Consider the following 19,562-nt stretch of genomic DNA (forward strand, 5'->3'; position numbering starts at 1 on the left):
TGTAAACAGTACCGCTGAACTGTCATGGATGAATGCTTGTTCATTTGTGACGTCACGATCAAAAATCTAATTAGGTTTTACAGGTTTAGGTTTTTTGAATCAAGTTCATCTTTGACAGCTGCCGGTGCTTTGTTTTGTTTTGCGACTGCAAACTAAAAATTGGAACATAACGAAAAAGTGCCTGTTAAAAACGTGTTCTACAGCGAAAATAACTAAAAGGATTGCCCTGTATGCGTTTCCAGCATCAAGGAGCGATATTTGTATAATTCTGGTTAGTGTGAGGCGACTTGCAATTTTTAAATTCAAACGATCAACCTCTGATGAACTTTTAAATTGTAAACAAACCATCGGCGGCAGTCAAAAACAGTTTAATCTGTTCATTTTATGAGGTTATGTCATGTAAAGCCTAATAACACGTATTCAAATCAGAATGAACATGTAGACAACCCACAGTTGGCTGTGGAATGATTGCAATTCAGCGAATTTTGTGAGGTTATGTAATGTTCGTGTAAAACCCAAACGAGCGTAAGAGCAAACTCAGCAGCTGGAAGTTTTATATGGGAGATCTATAATAGAACTGAAACTGGAACAAACGTATCTCCAGCAAGCCGTTTTAGTTTTATTTATTCGAACAGTTTCTTTTGTTATAATTTCCGGACTTAAATTTTAAAACTGACATAAATTTTACATCTAGAACTGGAACACTCCTGAACATGCCCTACAGGCTCTTTGAACATAACTCATTGTTCGAGTTGCGATCAAATTCAGAAACTGGAACAATATGTCAAAAAATGAGTATGAATGACTTTAACTAGAAAACCATGTATATAAACATGACCGAAGAAGAATTTTTTATTTTGAGTGCAGGGAACTCAAATTTTGAGTTAAGCTCTCTCAAATTTTGAACAAAATATTCTATTCTTATTTTAATTGAAACATACTCAAATTTTGACAGCTTCGTCCCTTAACTCAGAAATGAGTAGATAGGTGGTTAGTTAAGCTTGGTGCACGTGTACTTCTTATGAATTTGAGTGGTGTGTCACTCAATTTTGAGTTATGTTAAATGAGGTTGTAAGGGTGTTCGCAATGCTGTGATAGATATCTTTTCTATACTGGCAGGCAGTTGTATAATTTGTAACTGTTGTTGTTGGTTAAAACTTGCTTTTACAAAATTCAATGCAGAGTGTGATTTAGCCTTCAGCCGAGCTGAACTGCAAGTCACAGTTCAATGTAGTCTGGAAGTAGTATGGTTCAGGTTTCGATTCTAAATGTTAAAAAAGCTGCACTTTGTAAAAACAAAACATGTTTGTAAGATCTGAACTTATATAATGTTATTCTCTGGACATTTTTTTTCCATATTTTTTACAATGTTTGCGTAATTTGGATCCAGAGTACAATGGTAGAATAAATTCATAACTCTGAAAAATTCCCACGTTCAATTGAAATCAAATATCACTTGAAGGAGCAACTGGTAGCAGACCACTATTGTTACGTTGCATTATTAAAGTTGACTTAATTTGTAGTTCATATTCAATGAACACGCAGGTAATAAAGCGTCGTAGTGTTAGTAAAAATTGAGCTACGTGACAGAAGCGACGCTCTCGTCAGAACACAAATTCGACAATTCGCAAAGAGTGGAGTGTAGGATAATTTAGAAACATTCTTCTCATTAACAGTTTATGGATTTTACTTTCAATTATCTGGAACCTAAAAACATCAAGTTTTGTTATCAGACAAGACAATCAGGCAGCAGGAAGACATTTGTGTTAGGCTTTCAAAAAATTCCTTCTTTTTCAGTTTACTATCCGAAAGAAATTCAACTACATCCCGTCGAAGGGCTTTATTTGGAACTAACGGAACGGGTATACTGCTTCTGCCAGATCTCCGCCTTCTTTTACAGGTGCACTAGATCCTTATTTTGGGCTACCTCGATATCTCCGACGCCGACGGCTGCGTCTGTGGTGTTGTTTACCGATGATTTTACGATCCTTTTCTTTGTACAGTGAAGGCATTTAGGCGATCAACCAATTCGCTCACGAGTTTAACAGGAAGGTCGAATCTGCGTAGCACCTTCTCGTGGATCAAAACTCGCTCAGGTAGAGTTGAGGGTCGAGTAGTGTGGTTGTTCGCATTGTTGGCTGGGGGCTATTATTGTCGCGTTGGCAGTTCACTGTGCTTCGCAAAGTCGTGGTCCGTGTCGCAAACCAACGCTCCCGCATTAATCCTAGGCAGTTACTTCAGCGTAACTTCAAACCAGAGCCGAAGGAAGCGATCTTAAAATGTATGTTTGCGCGCCGCGGTGTCTACGCGATTTTCACTCGAACATATGCGCTCCGTCATTCGGCTGGCGGTGGCGATGACAGCTGCGACGGCAGCACCGACTGATCAGCGCTCTGCGCATTTATGAGCAACGTTCTTTTTTTTTGCCCTGCTGGCTGACGGCGGCCCACCGCGTCTCGGAGGTTCAGGTCAGACCCGGCGTCTTTCATTCAGTGTTGAATTATTTCCGTCATTCGGAACGCTTCGCGAACAAGTTTCAGCCAACAAAAGCTTACTCCACTCACTCGATTGTTGTGGCGATCGTCTCTAATAAATAATATGCTTGTGGCTCAGCGTGTGCTCTCATTAAAGTTCTAATTTATGTAGATATGTGCGTGTGGAGGTTGATTTGAGTAACGTTCATGGCACGGTCGGACATTGGGAAAATTGGGAGATTTGTTTTGTCTATAGTGGCCCAGGCAGGAGGCAAACCTTTACGAGAGAAACCCCAATTCGTTGAACTCAGTCCGAAATTATAGGGTTGAAGTTTGATGCTTTATGACGATGTTTTTTTTTTTACTCTAGCATTTTTAATCGACTCTGGTACGTTTCACTGTCCGTTACGATCTAGGTGATTCGAACGGAAGGCTATCGAGCGCCAACCTTAAAAGTTTAACGGTATAATAAATGACCAGCACATCAAATTCCGAACATGTCGAAGAAATTTAATTCAATTATCCCAAGTAATGCGCAGTACACTACCACGAATCGGATGATTCACCCGACGAGGACTGCGCGCGTTGGAATTGACCGGCTTAAACATATTACTCCTCGGCTACAATTACTGCCTATCGAGCAATAGCACTCATTAGTTTATGGGACCGCTGGTCTCGCGTCGTCTCTGTTTCAACGTTTCTCCCCCTCCTGTTCGAGCAGATATAACCTCTTGCAACAACAACAACAACAACAACAACGACGACGACGACGACAACATTAAAAACCGCACCGGCAGCCAATCCGGCGGGGTCACCATTTTGTGTGCACAACATCTCGCGTACCTTTCACGTGCAAAAACCGACCCGCGGCCACTTGTAGCAGCTCGAGCACACTTGGCAACCGCAACGGGTGCAATCGGGCGCGTGATTCCAATCCACAACAACACGCATTGGACTGCCCAAGCCAGCGGCTAGCAATGTCGGCATGTACTGTATAATTAAATGATTTTAATTCCATTTCTTCCCTTCTGGTTTATCGTTTCAGAGCTGCAAATACGAACATGCACGCGTGGCTTTTTGTCCTCGCGGTGCTGGCGATTCTACAGGGTGTAACGCAAGTCGCTAGCACCGACGATCAATCCACCTCTCCCGCCTATACACTCTTCACGACGGTCAGCAGTCCCATCAGCAGCAGCAGCAGCAGCAGGAGTAGCGGTAGCAACACAGATGGCCAGTCAGCAGCCGTGGAGGCGCTCAGTGACAGTAGTGTGGCGCAAAGTGAGCCAAAGGTGGACGAAGATAGTTTAGACCGTCCGACCGAAGCGACGGTAGGTGAACTGCACCTGCAAGTGGTGGACGCGGCAAACACCGAGTATAGTGATAGTGACAGCCTACAGTTTAGTGGTAGTAGCAGTAGCGGTAGCAGTAGTAGTGATAGCAATAGCCATAGCCATAGTAAGCCCGATCCTGAAACGCTAGTCCAAATCGAGAGGAATCTCGGTAGTCTGTTCGGTTTTTCCAAAAGACCAAAAATTGATAGATCTAAGGTGGTGATACCGGAAGCGATGAGGCAGCTGTACGCCCAGATCATGGGCCACGATCTGGTCGACTCCGTCCACGTGCCAAAGAAGGGCCTCAGCACGCGCAACGCCAACACCGTGCGGAGTTTTACGCATGAAGGTAGGTTCTGCACTAGATTTGATAGTTACAATAAACATAATACTTGCTCATGCATCATCTGACTTAAAACTGACACTTTTGAAATAATTTCTATGTTTACTGGATAAACAGTTTTCGACCATTTCACATGCGTGCATTTCTGCGAGAACCATACGCTTTTTTTTCGAAAAAATATACCAAACAATAAATTCTTTGGTAGAGTTTGGTAAAGTCATTTTCATTAGCATTTGGGAACATCAGAGTATCGCTATTTCGTTAATATACAAAACTTTGAAAAAGATTTTTTGAAACAGCATACTTGAGAATAAACTGTGACACTTAACTCTTTCAAAACAAATGTTTTCATCTCCTTTTTGCATTCATAGTTTTTGACCGACTGGCCCAGTGGAATGCAGCATGGATCAGGCCCCACGTCACAAACAAGCAAACCATACCTCGTCTGTAGTAGCAGTCGGTAAAAAAACTTTGAGTGCAAGAACCGGATAAAAACACCAAAATTGTTTGTCTGATTCTTACAAAAAGAACATATTTTGAATCGATTTTTCCGAGTCCGGGTTTTGTACTCAATGTGAATGAATTATACCGTTTTCGTTTTTAAATCTACACGTGGGCGACTCTGACTCCGAGTAAAAACGAACACGTGGTACGCGCCCTAAACAACAACTCATAAAAAAAGAAAAAATAAACTCGCATGGATGCGTGATGCGACGCAAGAATATTTTCAGAGCGAAACTACGCGATTGGAGTCCGATTTAGAGCGACCCCAGGTTGCTAAAACAAACATATCTAAAGGTGGTTTGGGCGACTCTGGTTCAGCCCTCGGGCTGCTCTGATCAATAAACGAAAACGGTATTAGTTTTAAAAATTTACTTTCTAATACATTGAGCAGATGATTGGTTGCAACACTGACAGTCGCAGCACAACGCCATTTTAAATGCGTTGACATTTGGAAAAACGACCCGTCTGCCATTTTCTAACTCACCATGGAATGAACCACTCACATCGTCCGAGTCGACATACATCCTAAGGTATCAAGAGTCATGTGACAGCGAAATAAAATCGATTGAGTCACCTTACTCGACTCGCAGAATAGGGGCCTAAAACACGTTCAATTTTGAGATGTGCAATCCAGAACTTCTTTCTGTATCGTCATTTCGCCTTAATTTTCGCTATCAATTAAATATAATTAGAAAATTGATGCTACCAATCTCACAAATGTCACGCTTAAACAGTGATAGCGGTTGAAGTCAAGTACAACAGTACACTCTCATTGAACATAACTCAAAAGTGAGTGACACATCACTCAAATTCATAAAAAGTGCACGTACTCTAAACTTGAGTTACCACCTATCTATTCATTTTTGCGTTAAGGGACGAAATTGTCAAAACTTGAGTAATTTTTACTCAAAATAAGAAAAAAATATTTTGTTCAAAATTTGAGTAAGTTCAACTCAAAATTTGAGTTCCTTGCTCTCAAAATGAAGAAAATTTTCTTCGTTAATTTTCATATAGAAAGTTGTTCTTCTTGCTTTTGAATGCACAAAATAGTGATTCAAACCTGTTTCCTTTTGATATCCTTATGTTGCGCTTTTCACTAAGCATAATTGAAACCACAAAACATCTATGATTGACGTTGATTCATGTTTTTAAAACCGGATCTAGAAACGGTTATTTCGATAAGAATATTCCGAGAATGAAAACGCACTGAACTGCAAGAAGTATTATTTTCACTCAAATGTTTAAGAACTCAACGCTTACTCTAATGTATGAATAAATGTGAGAGAACTTATGGCAACGAGTTTATTTTACTCAAATTTTGACATATTGCTCCAGTTTATGAATTTGAGTAATCGCAACTCAAACCATGAATTATGTTCAAAGAGCGTGTAGCTACTTCAGAGTGTTTTTTACGGCTGCCTGTCACGGCATCATCTTGAAAAGACCAAAAAAGGAACGTCAAAAATCAGCTGATTGCAAACTGAATAAACAATCAGTAATGCATTGTACTGCAATCAATTATCTTGTTTGATACACAAAAGTTTGACAGTTTTGAATAGTTTCTCAAATAAAAACGTGTCGGTTTACCCAAATAACAACATAAAGTGTTTTGGGACAGCAAGTGGAGGCAATTTTCACGATTTGTGCATCGATTTTTCGAACCCAAATCGCATGGGGTCCAATGTAATCGATAAACTTTCAAATGGCTGGTGCTAACATACTACACAGCAAAAATAGAATTGTAACAATCTCGATGTGATTATCAATTAATGTGCAAAAAAATTTAGACGCGCTGAACATCAAATGCAATAATTTTCTGTTTTCAAGAAATATTGCAGATACATCACACGTTATTACATCAAAACACCGTATTGAGTATATTACATCACTTTAACTGAATACTGTAACAAATATACAGGCTCACATATTAACAGTGTGTGAAATTTGCTCACTCATAGTGGCGAACACTTGCAGATGTCATCACGATCGACACAAGGTGCCACCATGATTTGGGTTCTGCTTTCACAGAAGCCACAATTTTTTGGAGCAACATTCACTTCTTGCTACACACTAAGATTCAATTCCATTGTTCGGTAATTTTTTTGACGAAAACTTTCGGTAATCAATTTACATTTTTCATTTCACAAAAATTATGCAAATTTTTACCGGACGATCAGTTTTCATTACAGAGTTATGTAAATAGATATACAATTCATACGGTAAATCTGAATAGTCGCCGAGTACGGTAAAACCCATACCGTCCGTATGGTGAAATAATCTTCCAATAACCGAATTTTTGTAAATACTGATTGTCGTGAAAACTGTCAAACAGTTGATCAAATTTTCAGTAAGTTTCTTTTTATTAATCAAACGAAAAAAATCTTGTAGAGTTCATCGAATGGATTGAGGTACAGGTGCTTAAGTTTTTAAAACATTAGAACCACTAAAAACTTTTTGTTTCCTTATAGGCAGAAAATAATTTTGTATCACTTGTCTACTTGCTGCCAACACAAATCGTTCGAGGGTAATTTCTGAGGGACTCGACGGATTGTGCAGTGTTTTGAAAGGCGCTCATAATTCCGGTCAGCCGGAACATTTGACCCTTTTTTCGTGGAATAAAACCATAGCAGGTTGGAATTTTCTTCATTCGTTTTTGAGAATATGTGTAGGTTTCTAAAATCCGAATATAAAAGAATTTTAACCAAAGGAAAATAAAAAAAAACAAAAAATTACCGAACAATCAGTTAGATCCATTTGGTTTACAGTTTACGGTAGTTGTTTGACAGTTCAGCAATCACCGAACGATCTGTAATGAATTCAATTACCGGACTGGTTACCGAACGTTCAGCTGTGGAAAATTCGGTAAAAAATTACCGAATTCTGCGAAATTTTCTAAGTGTGTAGATTTCTGTTTTGCTGTTGGGTAAAATGACAAGTTTGTTTTTGTTCTATTCCGATCGAATTCTCGTGTGATTTATGCGACATGGAAATAAAGTTGTCTTTAACACTTAGGAAAATCGGGTGATAAGTTTTAAAATTGTTTTAGTTGTAATATTTCTACACCAGGCAGGAGGATTTTGTTATCGTTTCGGAACGTAGTGGAACGTTTTGAAAGATCGCAGCGAACAGTCGAGTAGGTGGCAGTAGTGTTTCCAACGTATAGCAAATTTGAAATTTTCACAGGATTTTGAAAAAAATTGTATATATGTTATCTGTGCTGTATATGATTCTGATATTAAATGATGCATTTTTTCGTGTAATATTACAACCTTCAGAACGACACCAAGATAATTGTGATATTATATCGTAACCGCTGCACATCAATAGTGAGTAGTGATATGCAGCAATTTTGATGTGATATCACAAATGTGTATTACAGATGCATAATTTTCTAACAGAATCGTCTAAGTGTGTCAATCAAGCTGATGTAATCTACTCAATACGTTGTTTCGATGTAATAACGTGTGATTTATTTGCAATATTTCTCGAAAACAGAAATTTATTGCATTTGATGTTCAGTACGTCTATTTTTTTTTACATCGATTGATAATCACATCGAGATTGTAAAAATTCTATTTTTTTTTTGCTGTGTTGTGTCCGATGTCAGGTTTTTTCTTGGATAGAAACGAAATTAGCAGGACAGTTAAACACGTATTAATCTCAGATAACATACAATGGGTCATGAATTTGAGATTATTAGTTAAAATTGCTATTGATTTCACAGCTATCTTAGTTGACTTCTACATAAAAAGCACAATGTTTTATTTTGCATTTTAATTCCGTCACAGTCAACCTTCGTCGCCATCAAAAGGAGTCACGGACGGACGCTAACGTTCCGGTGACGGCGACGGAAGGTGACAGGCCATCTGAATCGTACCATACCCTTTTCCGCAAGCCAATTGAGAGTGGTTTTGGCATAGTGAGCCGATGCCAAATCCGACCAAAACAGTGAAGGTGTACTATATTTCTTATATAAAGGCAGCAATCTCTTCTGGAGACACTCAGATCGATAGATTACTGCATTTATAATTCCGGTAGTGTAAAAAATGGTTGACTTCAAATCACAGGAACATATTGCTTGCCATACCAGTACCTTTCGACCAAATTTCTCCACTTGAATCGACCTGTTCGCATCGCTCACATCCTCCCCAACGACGACAGTAAAGTATTGTGGACCTGGAAGGGTTTTTGAGTCCTCCTTTACATAAGTCTCATCGTCCATCAAAACGCATGCATCCGGACACTGCAAAAGACGTGAATTCAATTTCCGGGCCCTTGTTGCTGCTAGCTTCTTCTGTTTTACACTTTGGTTCAAGATTTTCTGCTTCTTGTAGGTCTTCAGGTGATTTCGCCTTTTGATACGCTGGATCTTTCCGACACTCGTTCCCGCTTTTTTTGGCCAAATCACGTATTGACATTGATTTGTTATTCATGATTAGAGATACCACTTTCTGATCCAGTTTGGGATTGGAAGAACCGAGTTTTTTGCCTCTTCCTGGTAGCTCATCCAAAGAATAGTGTTCCCCAAACTTATTAATGATGGTTTTAACACTGGCATGATGGATTCCAAACCGCTTCGCCAATTTTCGCATAGTAATACCCTTCTCACTTAGCCATGTGTCCAGAACCTTAATTTTCACTTCCTTTTCAATACGCGTAATTTTGAAAACGCAGAATTTCAACCGCACAAACAAGTAAACAAACGAAAGCTGACAGCCAAACGCTGTGTGTGCTGTGATTTGAGCATAAAAAACCATCACAAATACATGCCTACAACACAAATGTATGTGGATAGCTTATTTTCAATACAATCCTTACTTTCGTTAACGTTATGTGAAATTTTGGGTTTTTTACAAAGTGTGCAAACATATTTTAGTCTCGGGTTGACGGTTCATTGCACAGGACGCTGGTCTCACAAGCCAGTTGTCGTATGTTCCAGTCTCGACCTGGAAGGATTCTCATGTCGTTTTCGCTAGAGAAAACTGAAACTGACCCAGGGTAGTTTCATCAAACAAACACTTTTCACGAAACTGTGTTGATTCCGCACTTAGCAACGAGGGTTTGAGCAAACCTGATATAAAAAACCAGGTTCGAAACTGACTCGATTTTCAACGGTTCAACAACGTTGAAACTAGGTTCGAAACTGGCTTCAAGCAAACGGTTTGACAGCAGTTAGAGTGGAAACTGGCTTAGGTTTGGCATCAAGCGTAAACGACACAAGTGTCAGTAGGATCGTGGCACTAGCCATGAACTGAAAATCGGCTGCGAAGTCTGTTGAAACAGAAAAGTCAAAACAAATAATTCCACAAAAGAAATGTAATGCCAAGACTTTACTTTACTTTGTTTTGCAAATATATTTTTTGTTTGGGCTCTACGGTGTTCTCAGCTCAGCAACTATGTGTTCTTCTACAGGGTGCGCCATCTAGACAGGACCTATTGAAATGTTGAATAACTTCGCCTGAAAGTTTTTCAACAGATTTTGTCAAATCAGGTAGCTTCTGAAAACCGCTTTTGTCATATCTTAGAAATCTATGCATGTTTCATATTGGAATACTTTTGGCCGCTATCTCCAAGGCTTCCGAATGTGACCAATCAAAGTTCGAATGATCATAAATCTTCAAGACCTGCGTACTAAAGCCAATTGGCGTACACTATTTCACTCCAATTTGTGTAGTGGTTTGTAAGGAAATTTTCAAGTCGTAACCGGAATTCGGATTCGAATGATATGCGTTACTCGAGCCTCTTGGACTCTTTGAATGATTTAACATAATTCATAGTTCTTCAGCATTCTTTATAAAGCACTTGAAACCCGCTGATATCTCTTTTAATTCAAAGGCGCCGCTGTCCTGAAAAATTTCACCTGGCATCTGTGCAGTCCCGTTGAACTTTTGTTCAATTTTATTCCGCTAAATTGGCGAACAAAATCCGTTGAAAAGTACCGGTGCCCATGCAAGATTAGAATTAGTACAACTAGCAACGAAGTTTCGTATTTCCATTATAATTGTCTTTGCGATCAACGCTTTCAGCTGAACCTAGCTGAAAGCAGCTTTATGTATATGCGTTTCGCTCAAGGCACTGCGTAGGTGTTTATCAGGTGTTACAATCCGGTGTCTCTTTTTCTCCGTATCCCTCGCTCGCAGCCTGCAGTCAGCCCAAGCCGTTTGCCATCTCCGTTTCAGGATATGGAAACCCGTTGCTGCCGCCGTTCGCTCGATGGTCCGGTGAAGTGAAGTGGACTCGTTTGTTACAAAACCACTTTTTTTTCGAAAGCGCCCGAGGCCATGGCAAGTGTGGAATTTGGTTTAGTTTTCGAATCTTTCGAGCATTCACAGCTGACCCAGCATCTGCATCATTTTTTTAAGGCTCGTGCAAATCGTTGTCTGCTTCGTTTGTGAAGCTGTAACTTTGGAGGATTCTGTTAAGACCAGAAAACCAGCAGCCACGGTCGGTCGGGTTAGAATTAATTACATAAACAACAAGTTAAATAAATAACAGTCCAAGGGTTGGTGGCAACCCGAACGATCCTAGGCAATGCACTTAAAAAGGTGCGCTCGTTGGCCGAACCAGACAAACTCGCACTACTTAGTCGGGGTTATAAATTATCGCTATTTCATCAGTGACTAGAGCGTATTACTGGGCAAACCGAGGGGCAGAACCTACAGCTTCTGGTATTCTTCAATTTGAATAAATTCACGATAAATCTTCCGGAATGGCTTCATACTTCGTAACTGGATTTCTCTAAGGCGATTGGCTAATTGGTGCTGTATAGCGCGAGTCTCGAACTGTTTCTAAGGGACTTCCATGCGCACGGTTTGAGGTGTATCTCGGAGCAATGAAAGTGAGAGAAACGTCCACCCGAAAAGAGGCTTGTTTAATAGTCATTTACAATCACTTTCTTTCGGTGGCCAGCATCAACAGCAGCAGCAACAACAACAACAGGCGCAACTAGACACCAAAGGTTGAAGAACTGGTACCAACCGGAGTTTGCGTAGAGACAGCCGGGCACAGTCGTTCCCTTTCTCTATCTCGCAGCTTCACGCCATCGATCGTCTCGGTATCCCTTTCAACTGACCTTAATTCGTACTTGAACGTAATGTGAAAATAAAAATTCCACAATCTCTCAGATCCGGCCGAGTTATGCGCGCTCCGGGGCCATGGATAAGTTGAAAACAGCTTTACGTGCCTCCTCCTCTCGGCCTACGCGCTCGTGTGCCTTCGAAACTTCACCCGGGGGTGCCCATCCACATATCTATACGCTTCAGCGAGCGCGTGCAGAGGAATCCTACTCTCGTCGGGTGATTTTGAACGACCTTGCCAAGGCAAATGTGCGATAAAAGAAATATTATGAGCATATTGACGGCTGCATATTTTTCTTCTGGTGAAGGCCTGCCACGACCTGCCTTCGGGCTATACGCGGTGGTTGCGGTTGACGGTGAGGACACTCAGCGACGGCACTTCCATTTGGTACCGTGAGGTGGATGCGATAAAAAAACGTTTCCACTATAAAATGAAGTGAAAAAAAATCAACATCTTCTGAGCCTTGTATCCAAATCAAACTGCTATACTGCGTATGCTAATTTATGTTCTTGATCTATTGATCGTCGTTGGATGTTGCAAAACCATTTGTGTTGTTCTGAAAACATCGAACTGCAAAAAGTTAGAGATAGATTTTTTCAGAGTCAATGTACTCAATGTATGTCCTTTCCAAGGGAATAATCAAAATAGTAAATAACTTTCAAGTGGTCAGTTTATGGACTGAGTAATGAATTTTTACTCGACTGAGTAGACTGAGTGCTCAATCAACCCGATTGACAGTGACATTATAAATGTCATTGAACTTAGGCTCACTTCATGAAGCTTCCAGCTTGAGGAATGGACGACGTCGACTAAGATAGGCCTTTTTGTTGGTTCCCAGCAAATTTCAACAATTTATACTGTAATTCTAAACTGAAAATAATTTGCACGCTAGCATCACGTGCAAAGCATTTCAACTATCAGTACATGCAGAACACATGAAATTCATGAAAATTTACACTTAACTCATGAAATGAGTGTAAAAATTGTTGATATTTAGTGGAATGCATGCTACTTTTACCTGAAATGCATATCAAAATGATAAGGTATATCTTTACCTCTAGATTCTGTATGAATTTCATGTAAATGTCACATTGATTTCCATATAGATTTCAAACGAAACACGGTTGACCGAATCACGTATTATCCACATACATTTGTGCTGTACTCATTACCACTAGAAAATGAAGTAGTTCGATTCAATGGCAAAACACATCACATCCAAAGGAAAAAAACATCGGAACTAAGAGAAAAAATATCTAATTTTGCATCTTAAAGAATCGGTTGTTGCATCTGATTCGGAAATCATACTGAACTCCAATTCGAATTCCAGAATACGACTCAGAAATCCAAAATTTTACACGTTTTTTGAAACGTGTACACTCTTAGAGAAAATAAATGGTGGGTGGGTAATGTTAGAGACATAACTGGATGTCGTGAATACGAAAACAACTGGCATGTTTCTTAACACTTCCGAATATCAATTAGTTGATCAATGGTATTAATTATGCAAGCATTCCATTTTTTCTCTACTAGAATTTAAAACGATGCACCTAAACTAAAGTTCAGATTAGTTACATTAAACATTCCGAAACACAATCAAATATTATGAAATAACCAGTATAGTTATTTATAATAAAAATACAGATTAATCTGTATATGTGGCAACCCTGTTTCGCACGGCATATTTCCAAATGACATCCATATTAGTATAAAGATGTGTTCCACGTCAATACTTTCATTTTCACATTTCGTGAGTCGTAATCGAATGTGGTAGTGACGGTGCAAACTTTGTCTATTTCCATTTTGATAAATCTGATGCTTTTGGTACGAAAGAGATAATTCAATTAATTCTTTACGATGAACTGTAGCACTGTAAAGTGCTTTGAATTGTCACGACCAACTGGATCTGCATTTAGATCCGAGATGGTTCTTTGCATGTACACTGATAACTTCAGCTGGCAGGCTTCTGGTGTGGTTTTGCTATGAGACCGCGGCCCGGCTGCGACTACCGCTCGCTGCATTTCAGCGTGAAGTCTTCGATGTTGCTCCCATAATCTAACTGAGCAGCTCTTCCTTGACGACTGATGACTTCAGCTGGCAGGCTTCTGGTGTAGTAACGCTGTGTGCTCGGCCCGATGTTACTCTCGTGTGTGTCTTGTTTCTATAATCGTTGCTCACAAAATGATAGAAAAAGTGATAAAGTTCTCTTCCTCAGAACGCGTTCTGATTGGATGGTGCTGAAATGGATAAAATCAGACAGGTTTTTCGAAAGTGTGCTATAGAAAAACTTCAATGTTGTTGCAATATACGTTCAGGTTAAAAAATTTCGAATCTGTTGGTAGTTAGATCACTGAGCTATGAGCTAATACGAGAAAGGCAAATAAGCGTCATGTGTTTTCCTCTTTCATACTCGTTGATACCAAAAATTTCCGAAAAGTTTAATTTTGAATTATTTGAGATTACGTCACACAGCTTTTTATCATAAACTTGTGATCATAACAGTTCGGCTGAAAAGTTCGTATCGTTTAATAGAAACACACATTTTATTGCCAAAATTCGTTTTTATTATTTAACATAATTGCCATCAGAGGCGATACAGCGATTATAGCGATCTTCCAACTTTTCGATACCATTTTTGTAGTACGATTTGTCCTTTGCCTCAAAATAGGCCTCAGTTTCAGCGATTACCTCATCATTGCTTCTAATTTTTTTGCCAGTGAGCATTCTCTTGAGGTCTGAGAACAGGAAAAAGTCACTGGGGGCCAAATCTGGAGAATACGGTGGATGAGGGAGCAATTCGAAGCCCAATTCGTTCAATTTCAGCTTTCATCGACTTGTGACACGGTGCATTGTCTTGATGAAACAAAACTTTTTTCTTCTTCAAATGAGGCCGTTTTTTTGAAATTTCGTCCTTCAAACGCTCTAATAACGCTATATAATAGTCACTGTTGATGGTTTTTCCCTTTTCAAGGTAGTCGAAGAAAATTATACCATGCGAATTCCAGAATACAGACGCCATAACCTTACCGGCACGCTTTGGGTTCGGTTCATCGCGTGCAGTCCACTCAGCTGACTGTCGATTGGACTCCGGAGGGAAGTGATGGAGCCATGTTTCGTCCATTGTTATATATCGACGAAAAAAATTGGTTTTATTTCGATATAACAGCTCCAAACACTGCTCAGAATCATCAATTCGTTGTTGTTTTTGAGCGATTGTGAGCTCACGCGGCACCCATTTTGTACAAAGCTTTCTCATATCCAAGTATTCGTGAATAATATGTCCAACACGTTCCTTTGATATCTTTAGGGTGTCAGCTATCTCGATCAACTTCACTTTACGGTCATTGAAAATCATTTTGTGGATTTTTTTCACGTTTTCATCGGTAACAGCCTCTTTTGGACGTCCACTGCGTTCATCGTCTTCGGTGCTCATATGACCAGTACGAAATTTTGCAAACCACTGGATAACTGGATAACACTCATCAAGCCATTTTTTTAGTATCGGCGGCACTTTTTTTCAAAAAGTAGTGTTTCATAAACACACGAAATTCCTTTTTTTCCATTTTTTTCACAAATAAGAAAAGTAGCTTCACTCAAAATGCAATATCTCACAAACTAATAATCAGACAGCTGTCAAATTTATACACGTATCTTTTGAAGGTTGGTATTAACTGAAAATGGTATGGATTTAATTCTAGTGGCGCCCTCTCATAGAAACGATACGAGCTTTTCAGCCGATCTGTTATTTCCGATGGCATGTAGCAAAAGTTATGTTGATACGTTAGATACAACAAGAGATATTCACGATCAAAAACTTATCACTCCCTTAGGGGGTAAATTTTTGAAAGGCGCCCCATAGTAAAGTAAGTCGATCGCAGTGTTTGGGACCCGAAACATAAGGGGCTCAACGTAATCGGTGTATTTTCAAATGGCTGGTGCTGAAGTGTAATAAAATGGCGTACATCGCCTGGCTTCTACACTAACACAATAGTAATGAAAGCGAAAATTAAATGACATTTGAATTGCCAACACTAGTGTGGATTTCTTGTTGTAGTTCAATTTCTATATGTGCTGATTTTCATTGATTTTTTCAATGAAATTTTGTTTATTATGAATCTTTTTAAATATCATTACTTTGATTGATCGAGTGCTGTTAAACAAGCAATCACTCATTTTGTCTGGAAGTCAGTGGGGATTGGGATTAGTGGTCTAAGAATTTGACGACCGTATTCAAACTGTTATGATACTATTGATAACGTTTTCGCCCTCAAACTACTTTGTTGCTTGATTTATCGAGAACAAATCTTTTTTGGGAACCTTTGTTTGTTTTAAAACATTTTCCGGAGAAAACAAAATTTTTACCTCTGATAGGGTAACAGAGGTATTTTGGCCCACTTTAGGATTGATTTTATTTTGGCCCACTTTATAAAAATATCCACCAAATATTGTAATATCTTTAAAAACCCCTTCCGCAATAGGTAATTCAATGTGATTAGCTTCAAATTGATGCAAAATGAGTTACTTAACATCGATAAAATCCGATGAAATCGATAAAGTTTGTTAAGTGGGCCAAAATATATGAAGTGGCCAAAATACCTCTGTTACCCTACATCGCATGACAGCATTAAACACGTCAAAACATTCGACGGTTTTCTCCAGGCAGTCAACAGAAAATGCGTTCGATGTTATTAACCTCCGAAAATTGATTTGCTTTTAGCAAAATTCCACTGAACTGTTTGCCCAAAAAATCTTCTCCAATCGCGGAATCAACCACTCAAAACTCGTTCGTAAAACACTGTCCGCCGAATCGAGTCCGGCATTTGTTTACTCTCGATTCCGATGCGATGTGAATGTTTCTATAGTTGGCACATGTCTACACGATTATTTGTTTCGCAAGATTCAGGTGTGAATTGATCTACGCGATTTTGTGTTTCTCATAAACATCAATGCGGTGGCCGGTCGGTCGCCGGATCTCCCAGATTTGTTTTTTGCACCGGGTTACGCTTCCACTATCGCCTCCGTCAGCACATTGGTCGGAGTCGGAAAAGAAAACAGATTCAGTAGGTAATCAATATCGATCCTCAGCGCCGGTCGTTTGGGACCGCGCAAAAAAACGACCCCGGTCGGTAAGAGGCTCACAAAGAGCGTAATTTATTCCAGTTTGTTGCCGCCGCGTTCGATTCTGCGAATGATTTTCGTCTGGGCGGTATGTTTCTGTAAACATTCTAGTCCGGCGAGTTTTCGGGGCTAGCTAGCGCGTGTGAGGGGCCTTTCTCCTTCGGCGGGGAGGGCGAATGCAGCGGCTGGAATGATTCGCGTTTGTTTGGGTGCGGCAACCAGCGAACCAGCGTAGATTGTTTTCTGCGTGTGTCATCATTTGCTGCACCTTGCCTACTGCGTTCTCCAGCCGTGATATCTTTAGACAAATCGATCGGCTTGGTTATTGGATGGGATGCTTACAGTTCTCTGAGTGTGTTTTGCTTGGTATCTAACGGCGCGAATGTATTTGTTATTGCGATTGAATTTTTGTGACTTGTGTTGATTTGTTATGTTTTGTCATCATTTATCAATGTTGAATAAGATTAGTTAAATTCAGAAAGTTCTTCAATTTGGTAACATGTCCTAACCAGAAGCATGTTTTCCTTGATGCACGACCATAAGAAAACTTTCAAACCATACAATTACTCTCACCATACTGAACACAACCGCTAATACGCAAATGTTTCTCTTCTTATCATCTTTCCAGAAAGCCATATAGACGAACGCTTCAAACACCATCACCGTTTCCGGCTGATGTTCAACGTAACGAACATCCCGCTGGGCGAGAAGCTACGAGCCGCTGAGCTCACCCTGAACCGGGATGCGATCGACAATCAGCGGTACCGGTCGGTGCATCATCAGATTCTGGTGTACGACATCGTGCGGCCCGGTGTGAAGGGTAAACGGGCCCCAGCGTACCTGCTGATCGACAGCAAGACTGTCAAAATCAACGAAACCGGTCCGGTCAGCGTGGACGTGCTGCCAGCCGTTGAGCGGTGGTTGCGCCATCCCAAGCAAAATCACGGACTGTTTATCCAAGTTATCAGCAAAAGCAAACGGAAGCCCCATGCTGCTCCGCTGCATCAGCACGTACGGTTACGGCGAAGCGTGGACGAAAGTCACGAGAAGTGGTCCCAGAAACAGCCGCTATTATTCACCTATACCGACGATGGACGCCATAAGCAGCGACCGATTCGCGATGCACTGACTAACGCGAACCGAGCTCGACGGACGCCCATGCGAAACCGTCGAAGGAAGAATGGCTTAGAAGCTTGCCAGCGACGATCTTTGTACGTTGACTTCAGCGACGTGGGCTGGAGTGACTGGATTGTGGCACCGCCAGGGTATGATGCGTACTACTGTCACGGTGAGTGTCAGTTCCCGATCGCTGACCATCTGAACACGACGAATCACGCGATCGTACAGACCCTGGTCAATTCCATCAGCCACAGTCTGGCACCTAAGGCTTGCTGCGTTCCCACGCAGTTGTCTTCCATCTCGATGCTCTACCTGAACGAGCAAAACAAGGTCGTTCTGAAGAACTACCAGGACATGACCGTGGTCGGGTGCGGATGCCGTTAAACCTGCAGGTGCACTCCAGACCGCTTGTAAATTGCACGAAATTGTATCATAGCTGCTGAGAGGTATCCTCTCAAAGAGAATACCGACAAAATGATCAGCCGTAGGTTATGAAACGTACTAAGTGAAGTGGATAGCTGGCATGCAACTTTCTCTTCCATCGAATGTCATGTGAACTATTTCCTATGCGAGTGAAGATTAGGGAACAAATCGAACGAACGCGAGAGCGAAAGCGCGTGAAATTGAGGACGGGATCCTGAGCGCGGTTTGGGATACCATCGCGGTGTTACTTTTAGCTCTACTGTAAGAAACAACCCCAGTGTTGGTAAAAAGATGTACAAAAAATTATTGGTTTTCGAGCACTGCACGATTGGCCTTTATTGTTTACTGCTGTTAAAACCTAAGAATGAAAAAAAAGTGCATAACATAACTACCGTAAGAAAAGTGCAGCAAATCCTGTTTTGTAAATATATCTAATTCAAAGGTTAGCTAATATATTTAACTACCCCTTAAGGGCACTGTAAAAATACACTGCAAATGATTTTAGAAAGCCACTAGATTGAACGCTTCACTACAAAAGATTTTAAGTATTTGTTTTATAATGTAAACGAACAATATTTGTTGGAGCATTGTTTTATTTATTTCGGTACGGTTAGACGGATGTCGTTCGGAGTTACTCAACTGGATCCAGTTATGGAAAAAAAAGAACCGATATGCTTCCGGCGTGCTTGCGTACGCTTTTATGTATAGAGTGATCATTTATCGCACAATAGTAGAAACTGTACTCCTTCATGCTATCCAATGCTACTGTTTCATTTTGTAAATTTGTGTAATATAATAGTACCTGTATTTGAAGAAAAGTATTTATTAAATAAATGGTCAAAAATCGAGCGAGGAATAAAATTTTGTAAAATTTATAATTCAAAACTGTGATGTTTTATTTCTTTACCAAATTCTTTTTACGTTACATTAACAATACTATCCGAAATACATTAAATATTACTGCCCATTGTTTCCGGAAACTTCAAAGCAAATAACAGTATACCGTCTGTTAACTCGAGCTTTCATGTAAGTATATTAAGGGGGTACTCTATTTAAAATCGATTCTTCATTTATTGTATAAATTGACTGATATGTTGTTTGAGACCATTATTTCAAAGTTTCAAGGTCGTACTTTAAATATTTTTGGAGATACTATTTTTCGAATTTACTCGC

General features: G+C 40.1%; 1 protein-coding gene across 2 annotated transcripts in view; it reads left to right on the forward strand.

The window, feature by feature from the left end:
- Positions 1 to 19,239, forward strand: part of LOC131427297 (protein decapentaplegic) — a 121,065-nt gene extending 101,826 nt beyond the window's left edge. For both annotated transcript variants that reach the window (XM_058590355.1, XM_058590356.1), the window contains exons 2-3: positions 3,520 to 4,154; positions 17,476 to 19,239. In XM_058590355.1, coding sequence (XP_058446338.1) covers positions 3,520 to 4,154; positions 17,476 to 18,350 — 1,510 coding nt within the window. In that variant the 3' untranslated portion in view covers positions 18,351 to 19,239. The remainder of the gene's footprint in view (positions 1 to 3,519; positions 4,155 to 17,475) is intronic.
- Positions 19,240 to 19,562: the final 323 nt, after the last annotated feature.

This window comes from Malaya genurostris, chromosome 2, assembly GCF_030247185.1.
Source record: "Malaya genurostris strain Urasoe2022 chromosome 2, Malgen_1.1, whole genome shotgun sequence".
Taxonomy (NCBI): domain Eukaryota; kingdom Metazoa; phylum Arthropoda; class Insecta; order Diptera; family Culicidae; genus Malaya; species Malaya genurostris.